General features: G+C 34.0%; 1 protein-coding gene across 1 annotated transcript; it reads right to left on the bottom strand.

Moving 5' to 3' along the window:
* Positions 1-1,311: 1,311 nt before the first annotated feature.
* On the bottom strand, positions 1,312-4,769 carry LOC111997615 (UDP-glycosyltransferase 79B9). The gene is made up of 2 exons (XM_024029730.2): positions 3,799-4,769; positions 1,312-1,564 (listed from the first exon to the last, which is right to left on the bottom strand). The coding sequence occupies exons 1-2, from the start codon at positions 4,767-4,769 to the stop codon at positions 1,312-1,314; spliced, it is 1,224 nt and encodes a 407-aa protein (XP_023885498.2).
* Between the last annotated feature and the right edge of the window lie 5,451 nt (positions 4,770-10,220).

Here is a 10,220-nt window from a genome sequence, read left to right as displayed (position 1 = left end):
TCCCACAACGGATCTAACTATCGGCTCTTCGTCGTCAGCTAAAACCTCTTGTATGTCGATCATCTCCAGGCCCTCATTTGTTGAGGACGAGGAGGATGATGAAGGACTATTCTCCTTGCTCGGGGCGTCGTGGTCTTTGGGACCTGACGGGTATACCTCTTCATAGTCCACCTTATCACGAACGACCGACTGATTACTCGACGCACTAGACATGGCCTACAGGTAATGTCAAAACCTAAGACTCTGACGGGTTTGGAAAGAACGACGGGCACATAAAGTCTAAAAAAGAGATTAAAAAAAAAAAAGAGAATTAAAATTAAAAGAGGACGGATAGGACCACTTACCAAAAAGTTCGAAGTAAGCAAGATGCTGCAGACGACGGGTATGGGAGTGAACGGACTATTCTCTGACAGATGTGACGGACTTGCTCTGACAATTTTTTCCAGCAACAAGTGGAAAAATGAAGGGCGAAGGGGTCGATATTTATAAAGGATATGCACGGAAGAAGAAGCGACACCTCGTTCCAAAACAATGACCATTGATAGGATGACACTTGGCACAACTCATAAATGAGTTAACTCCTGATCTGACAATGTATGGAGGTAAGTTCACGGATCTAGGTGTCATGAAAACATGATCGAGATTTTAAAACCTTCACCCCATGGGTCCGTTCTCTTATCCATGATGGACCCACTAGGTGAGGGGGCAACTGAAAGGGAGAAAATACGCGCTAGGATGCCTATTGTGAATGTACGGGCTAACTATAGTCCGCGAACTAAAGAATAGACGAGCCCGTTATTTACACGAGGCTTTAAGTGGACGGACCTTAAGTGGATGGACCTAATGTGGACGGAGCGAAGAAAGATGGGCTGGTCGGCCATGGGCCTGTTGGACCCCTTAATGGGAACACTTTGGCCCATTCTCGTAAGGCCCTAAACAGAGTCCTTGCGCTACTTGGACTCTAGAAATCTCATGTATTGGTGAAGATCTTCCCTATAAGGAGAAGATCTGTCCACCACGTTTTGGACTCTAAAAAAGAGGATTTCTACAAGGAAAAGACTTGGATGCCAAGTCTAAGAGGAAAAACTTTCGACTACTATAAAAGCCCCAATACTCTCACCAATAAAGGTACGCATTATCTACCATCTCTAGCACTCTAGAGCTGTGAGAATACTTTCTGACTTAACCTTCGGAGGGTATTTGGCCGGCACCACACCGGTGCCCTTTGATAGGTTTTCTTCTTTGCATTGTGTAAGTTTGCGTTCGAACGCGAAGGCATCGTGTGACTCACTAGTGAATTTCTCAATTTCATCACAAAGCATCCATGGCTGGTGGGGGAGAGTCCTCCATCCAGTACAAATCCTCAACTAAAGTATGTCTAGCATGTTGAGCCAAAGCATGGGCTACCCTATTCCCACCCCTCCTAATCCAACAAACCTCAAACCAATGCAATCCTCTTATTAGATGGCAAATATCATCCACTACATTACCAAATAACGAAGTGTTTTTCGCAACAGAAGATATAGCATGAATTACATTATTGTTATCACCCTCAATAATCAACCTGGAAAATCCAGCATTCACAGCAAATTCTAAGGCTCTTCAGCAAGCAAGCAACTCTATGTCATCACTGGTGTGCACATCTGGTCCAGCAGCAGTCATAGCATTATTTAACATTTATTTTTTACTATTTTTCTATTGTTGACTATATATTTAGTAATTTTTGTTTTTGTTCTTGTTTTTGTTTTTGTTTTTGTTTTTCTTTTTTTTTTTCTTTTTTTTTTTTGTATGTGAAAAAATATGGGTTGATCCGAACCAGATCTAACCCGTTTGTCAAATCTAGAAATTATTATTAATTACAGCAATCTCATTGAAATCTAATGATGATCTTATGGGGTTTTGAATCGGTATAAGGGGCTTGAAATATGCAAGCAGTATATTTGAGGGTGGCAAGGTTTACTGCTAGAAAGGTTATTGAAGTTTTATCTAATTCTAAGAGCGAAAATCATTCCAAGGATTATAGGTTCTTTTACATATCAATATGTAATATAAAATAAAATTATTTATTTATTTATTTATTTTTACTTCTTCAGATATTGCCATTTAAGTTTTTGAAAATCCACATTTTTTTATGTCATTCAAATATGTATATTTTAATTGAGTTTAAATTCTATAAAAATTCCCAATGAAGCCTCTTATATATTTATGCCCTCAATTAGGGAAAAAAAAAAGTCTTTGACTAGTATAATATAAAATAAAAGTCTTTGACTTTGTGTTGACTTATTCTACTAATTTTGTCCACAAGCTTTTGAAAACTAGTGTCAACGTCATTATTCTAATATATATTTTTAAAAATCATTTTTTAAGTTAAAAATAATTCTAAATTATGGTAGTTTAAACTAATTAGAACTTGCCGTCTTTTCCTATAAAGTAACATAAAACTAAACAAATTTTGATTGAACTAGATTTAATTTTCTCTAAACAAATTCTAATAAAACTACTAATGTTCTTTTCTACAACTTTTCTAATTGACACTTTATTTATTATTAATTATGAAATAAATATGTATTATATATAAATACTTTTTTTTATTAATTTTCCCTATATTGCATGAGATCCCGATTACTAGTATATAATTTAGAAGTTATCACTCTTTTAAAGATATTTTTTAAGAGAAAATAAAAGGAGAAATAAAATTATTTAATTTATTGAAATCCATGAAAAATATCTACTTGTTTAAAGTCCTCCCACAACAAAATTAAAGGTCTAATTACACTGTGAGAAGATATAAGCTAAGCACAACATGTCCCAATAAAAATTTAGAAATTGTCATCTGATGCCCCTAAAAGAGTTACTTCTATTTGGAATCTAGAAATTTTGGAATTTTTTAATTGCCAATTATATTAGAAATTTTTGACAGGGGAAATAAACTAAATTAAAATAAAATAAAAATCATATTTATTTATCATAATTAACTCTGAATATATGATAAATTATTCTACATTTCTTCAAGAACAAGCCCGGAAGTCAAGTTATACCGTGAGATGGCATAGGGCATTGACGTGCACCCGGCATAACTACCAGTCACCGCTTATGTTATTTGGTGTTTAATTAATTAATTTATATTTCAGCATGCCTGTTTTGACATTCTCTTTTTTGATAAGCTTAAATTTCATTAAACTAAAAAGAAAACAGCATGCCTGTTTTGACATAGTTATGGACAAAGCTATCAACTTCACTCAACATATGGAATTGATTTTAGCTCATTGACGTGCACCCGGCATAACTACCAGTCACCGCTTATGTTATTTGGTGTTTAATTAATTAATTTATATTTCAGCATGCCTGTTTTGACATTCTCTTTTTTGATAAGCTTAAATTTCATTAAACTAAAAAGAAAACAGCATGCCTGTTTTGACATAGTTATGGACAAAGCTATCAACTTCACTCAACATATGGAATTGATTTTAGCTGAAAGGGAAATAAAACAAACTATGGATACAAGCCTAGAAAAGAAGTACAAATAGATATACCCAAATAAACCACATCGAAAGTTTTTTTTTTTTTTTTTAAGTGCTCCTAAAAGTAGGCATAACTGAACTGATAACTTGCAACTCTTCCTTCCAAGACCATTTTGGTTTCCCCTCAACTACAACATGAGTGAATACTTCCTCCATTAATGAAACCTGTAGTACTCATCTTAGTACAAGGGATTAATTAAAAATAGTCGAATCCATACAAACACTTATTTGTCAATCCAAAAGGCCTTGCAGGCTCTGAATGAAATTGTGTAAATACCTCTCTTGCAGACCTTCAGTAGTAAGTACCTCCTTTAATTTGGCATGATTATATTTCACCAACCCAGCTACCTCACTTTCCTTGTCCATCACAGAGATAATGGAATGGCTCAAGCTCTCCTTGGAAATCCACCCATTATCTTCTCTCTCGACCTCCACTGCAACCTTCAGTTCTTCCACCATTAATCTAGCACTCATAATGTGATCACTAAGAAGGTATGGAGCACATACTATTTGACAGTTACTAAGAAGAGATTCCCACATGGATCCATGACCACAATGGGTCACGAAACACCCAACAGATTTGTGCTCCAGCATCAGTGTTTGTGGAACCCATCCCCCATGCACCCACCCTCTTCCTTTAACTCTCTCTTCAAACCCCTCTGGCAAAGCTTCTTCAATTGTTGCACATCCATCTGGAACACTCAGCGACACAAAAAATGGTTTCCTACTTAACTCAAACCCCAAAACCAATTCTTGAAACTGGTTCTTTTGTAATATAGTTTGGCTCCCAAATGCACAATACACCACAGTACCTTCCTCAAAATTGGATAACCAATTAGTCCATTTTTCATCAAGCTTCGTCACTGGTATTTCAGGCAGGACAGGTCCAGTTAGCAATATGGGCTTGGCGTACTGCTGCCTTAGATAGTCACAATAAGTCCCCTCAACCTCATGATTTGTCCTCAAGGCAATGGCATCACAGTCTTTCAAGCTAGAGGTGATTCGAAAGTACAAGGACGTCCCAGTTCCTTGATCTTCCACAAGTATTTTTACTTTTGCAATTTCGAACTCCTTGTGTTTTAGTAGCACTGACAAAGAAGGATAGCCTGGAGGGGGTTGAACTAGCTCTTCATTTGTGGAATATTTTGCAATTTTCTTAGAAGGGACCATATGAAATGAAAGTGTAGCCGAACTTACCACAGAATAGAAAATGGCCTTGGTACCAAATTGGTGAGCCAGAACTGGCATCTAATGACTAAAATCAAAGAAGATGAAGCCAGGCTTGAGAGTGGTAAGAATAGTTTCAACTTGATGTTGGGTTTGATCGAGAGCTATAGCAAGGTGCATATGAAGTGGAAGAGGAACATCCGAGGCAGTCTCGGCACCAAGGGGTAGTCCATCTACTTGGGGAATGAGAAGAGGATAGAAGTTGATAAGGTTTGGATAATGGTTGAGGTGTTGTAGCTTTGATTGTGCTCCTCTGGGCACTATAAAGGACACTCCATGGCCTCTCTCTGCAAGCTTGTTGGAAAGGTGAAGGTAAGGAATGAAATGGCCAAAGGCAAACCAGGGAAACATGGCTACATGAAGTTTTGTGCTCATCTTTGCTTGATTTATGATTACTTTTTTAAAAGCCACTGAAAACTGAATGATTTCTCCTAATGTTATATGTGTTTGATCTGTCTTTTTCTTGAGAGAATTATTGAATACTCGAGAGTAATTCCCTCTTTCTCTTAAAAAAGGGTAGTCCATGCAAACTCCTACCAGTCCTACGTACGCAATAACAACCGAAGGGTCACAGACATAATTATTCACATCACGTGCACCGATAATGAGTTGTCATTTTTCTCCAAAAAAAAAGTAAATAAATAAGTTGTCATCGCTTTTGAAGAAAACAAAGAAAGTAAATGGGAATGGACCACCCACATTCAAAAGTTGGTTTGTTTAAGTCCAAATAAGTCAATATCGTACTGGATATTATACCGATTTAATCAGTGAAACAATATATTTTAGTACTAGTTAATATCAGGGTACCGTTTTAAATTTACCGTTATTTTTTATATTTATAAAAAAACATATATATATATATATATTTTTTTTTTTTTTTTTTTCTTCCAAACCGGCTTGAACATTTGATATTTTTAATTTCTTTTTCCTTTAAGCTGAACTAAAAAGGCTTTGGATTGGGCTTGATAGTGGAACTAAATAAATAAGAGATGGGCTGGATTAATTATACAAATTTATTATAGGGTGATAATGGGAAGAATAAATAAGTAATGGGCTGCATTTATAGGACTGGGATTTATAGGGTTGAAAATTGTAAAAACCATTTTAAAATTAAAGAAAAAATTATTTTGTTTTAAAAGAAAATGACGTGGCAACTAATGTGGCGCAACGTGAGAGCAACATCATTAAACGCTACGCTTCAATTTTTAGTAATATATAGAATATAGATAGGTTAATGCAAATAAGTTACCATTCTGTCCTTACAAAAATTCAAAAATTACAAAACTAAAAAAAATAAAAAAAATAAAAAAAAAGAAAAAAAAAAGAAAGGAAAAAAGAGGAGACCAGATAGAGAGAAAATGTATTTTATTGAGAATGAGAGAGACCTAATAAATTTTTTTTTTTTTTTTTGAGTTTTTTTGCTAGGGTGAGCTACTAAAGATGACAACTTAAGGGCATTCTCATCAAGGGTTGTATAAATGTTAAAATGCAAATTTTAGCATTTGAAACCATAAAAACTCACTCCATCAAAGATGATCATATGCTAAAAATTTTGATATCTTGCTACAATGCGCTCTCATTTTTTAGAGCGCACTATAGCAAGATGTTATAATTTTTTAATTTTATTTTTCTGCTGTGGGAGAGAGAGAGAGAGGAAGAATAAAAAAATAATAAAGAAATAATATTTAAATGAAATGGTAAAAAAATAGAAGTTTTGATGTTAAAGATATTGTAAACTGATGTGTTAAATACTATAAAGTTAGGTTTTTAGATGCTAAATGCTAAAAATTTTAAAACTCTTGATGGGAATGCTCTAATGTACATAGTTGAGTGCCAAAAATTTTGGCATTTGTAAACTTTGATGGAGCAAGGTTTTTTGTGGTTTAAAATGCCAAAAAATAACTTTTTAGTGGGTTTGACACCCTTGTTATGAAAGCTCTAATTGGTATTTTTTAGTGAGGCACTTTATTGATTCTAAGTGGGTCATCTCATTTTGTACATATTTGAGAGAAAAATCACAATAGAGAGGTAATGTCTAACATGTCGAAACATACCCAAAAAACAAAATCTACATAAACTGGTCAGTTTAGAGTTGTTAATGTGTATAGTGTTGTGGGCTTTAGGCCCAACTAGATTACTTGTATAGCACACATTCTTGTACTACACTCTTACTTGTACTGCACTCATATGGTGAGAGAGAGAGAATAAAAAATAATAAAGAAAGAATATTTAAATGAAATAGTAAAAAAAATATAAGTTTTGATATTAGAGGTATTGTAAAGTGATGTGTTAAATGCTATAAAATTAGGTTTTTAGATGCTAAATGCTAAAAATTTTAAAACTCTTGATGGGAGTGCTCTAATGTACATAGCTGAGCGACAAAATTTTTGGCATTTGAAAACTTTGATGGAGCATGGTTTTTGTGGTTTAAAATGCCAAAAAAAATAACTTTTTAGTGGGTTTGACACCCTTGTTATGAAAGCTCTAATTGGAATTTTTTAGTGAGGCACTTTATTGATTCTAAGTGGGTTATCTCATTTTGTGCATATTTGAGAGAAAAATCACAATAGAGAGGTAATGTGTAACATGTCAGAACACACCCAAAAAACAAAATCTACATAAACTGGTCAATTTAGAGTTGTTAACGTGTATATTGTTGTGGGCTTTAGGCCCAACTAGATTTCTTGTATACATATTCTTATACTACATTCTTACTTGTACTGCACTCATATGCCTCCTATATAAAGGCACTCATGTATATTCTTTCAGGGTGAAATACAATACAATCATTCATTATTTCTAACATCAAGTACACATAGATGAATGGTAATTATGTTAGAAATACTATTTCACCCTCATATTACCTCATGTACCACCTTGATCTATGTGTACCTTTTGTATTATGATGTATGGTAATTATATCAATGAATATATAATGTATGTGATTATTTAACATATCAATATGTATTTTTTTTATTTTTTTTTCTCAAATAATATAGGATCTTACAATCTACGATCTCGCCTACTTCCCATGATCCTATATAGGATTCCAATTTTGACAACATTGTTCCATGTATCAAATGTCTTCTTCAAATTGCTTGTACATGTTGAGAGGAGAGCCCCCCATATGTTATTGCTTATCTGCTTCCTTCTTTTTATTTTTTATGATTTTTTTATTTTTTATTTTTTCAATAAGTAGGACAGAATTAGAACCTATAATGTCCACTCCATGATAATTAGTTTTTATCGCTAAAAAATTAATTTATTTTTGGTGTAGGTGGAGTTCAAAACCCAGGTCTTTTATTCAATAACAAAAAACTTTAACAGTTGAGCTAATTAGAACCCACGTGATTTTTGAGTAAGAAATTTTTCTGTTTGTTTGCTAAGTCAAGTTGATGTTCTTAAGTTTTTTAAAATATTTTTTAAAAAAAAATATTTGTGTTTGTCTTGGTTGCATTGAAAAACAAAGCTCGTGGAATACTTTTAAGGTTATTTTGCTGATAAAAGATTTTATTTTTTTAATCAAACCCCACAAAACATTTATCTTTTAGGGGCATTTTTACAAAAGAATTATTGTTTCGCACTCTCCCTAGTGTACCGTCCGCACTTACAGTGTCCAAGCCTTCACACCAGGTGTCCATTTTGTTTAAGAATTTCCACATTTAACAGATGATGATACAAGATTTGTATGGATATCTTACAAACTATAAGTGTGAGACAATCAAAATCCTTTTTACAAACCGCAACTCTAATACAAGGCCGCTCCAAAAAGATTATAAAAAAAAAAAAAAATCGATGCGTATATACACACATGGTATATGTTCTGTACAATATAATAATAAACTAAATTTCAACATAAGTACAGGCTACAACCCAGAAAAGAAATAAAATCAGAAACCCAAAGACCAAAATTCGGAATTAGCCCCATATCCCAAATTATATAGTTAGTAGGCATGGTTTCAAAAGTATATAATTTACTAACATCTCGAGTCTCAAAGACTCGATTCTAGGCCTATAAATCGAGCCTCTAAGACTCATTTTTCATGTTTAGATCAGATCTAATGTGGCGTTTTTTTCACTTGGCGTCCACCTGGAAATCAAGTCGTAGAGGCTCGATTTATAAGCCAACCCTTTAAGCATCGATTTGTCTGTGACGTGGCAATTTGTATGTGACGTGGTTGATCCACGTGGAAGCCACCTGGAAACCGAGTCTTTAAGACTCAATTTCTAATAGGGCTTTTTCAAAATTTAACGCATTCTATCTCTAACGCCTCTCCACTCTTACTCACCCTCTCACTCTCACACAGACCAGAGCAGACTCTCACTCACCCTCTCCACTCTCACTCACCCTCTCACTCTCTCACTCACCGACCCACTCTCACTCACCCTGTCACTCTCTCACTCACCAACTCACTCTCACGCCTCTCTCAGTCACCCTCTCCACAGTCTCTGGAAAAAAAGAAAAAAAAAAGAAACAAAAATAAGGTGAGTCCCTTTATGCAAAATGCAAAGTGTGTTTCACCGTTTGGTTGCTAAGAAACAGTGGGAAAAATCAAAGAAACTTTGGTTTCAATTCGTTTTTTTTTCTATATTGGTTTCTGTATTGAATTTCTAATAGAGCTGTTAAAAAAGATTGAAGTTTTATTGTTTTTTGAGATTGAATTGGTACGTGGAATTGGATTATTTTCTGGGTTTGTTTATATTTGCTAAGGATTTAATTTTAGTGCTTTGTTGATCAAAATTTACTTTGATCTAAGTTTGAATTGTTCAGTTATGGTAAATATGTTACTAAGAATGGAGAAATTTGAGATATATATATATATACTTGTTGGGTTGCTGAGGATTGAATTTTTTGTCGTTTTTTGGAAAAAATTTACTCTGATTTAGTGATTTTTCTCTAAACTTTGCTAGAGTGGACAAAATGCTTTAGTTGTTTTTTTATTTTTTTTATTTTAACAATTAAAGTAACATTGGCCTGCTAGGTTACTGAGGATTTAATTTTAGTCCTTTGTTGGAGAAAATATACTTTGATTTAGTGATTTTAGAGATGTTAGTAATATATATACTTTTTCTCTAAAATCAGTATTGTCTAACATGAATGTAAATCATGTCATGTTCAGCTCAAAAAAAAAAAAAAAAAGGGGGTGAACTTAATTTGTAACAATAAACCAAACAATAAGTATTATCTAACATTATTGTGTTAGATTTCATTTAAGAGCCATTTTGTTGACATTAGCTGGTTTGATGTGGATCAATCAAAAATTATGATATTAGATGGCATTCATTCATAGGTAATGTAAAGGTTATTAGGCAGAAATCAAATTGGATTGTGAATTATGAATTCCTCCTGTGACCATTCCTTCAGCAACAGCCCCACCACCACCACCACCACCACAACTCCACCAAGACTCTTTGTTCAACATTAATGGTTGCAACACTCTCAACAACTGTGGAAGAGTCAATAGAAAAGGG

Source organism: Quercus suber, unplaced genomic scaffold (genome assembly GCF_002906115.3).
Source record: "Quercus suber isolate HL8 unplaced genomic scaffold, Cork oak 2.0 scaffold_893, whole genome shotgun sequence".
Classification (NCBI taxonomy): Eukaryota; Viridiplantae; Streptophyta; class Magnoliopsida; order Fagales; family Fagaceae; genus Quercus; species Quercus suber.
The sequence above is the reverse complement of the archived record's forward strand: the minus strand, read 5'-3'. Positions and strand labels throughout refer to the sequence as shown.

Bases quoted from the DNA above. Each gene is read 5' to 3' on its own strand.
- LOC111997615 (XM_024029730.2), bottom strand. From the start codon at position 4,769: ATGCCAGTTCTGGCTCACCAATTTGGTACCAAGGCCATTTTCTATTCT. The intron at 1,565-3,798 runs GTATTTACACAA...TGGATTTTCCAG, and splicing joins ACTGAAGGTCTGCAAGAGAG to GTTGATTATTGAGGGTGATA.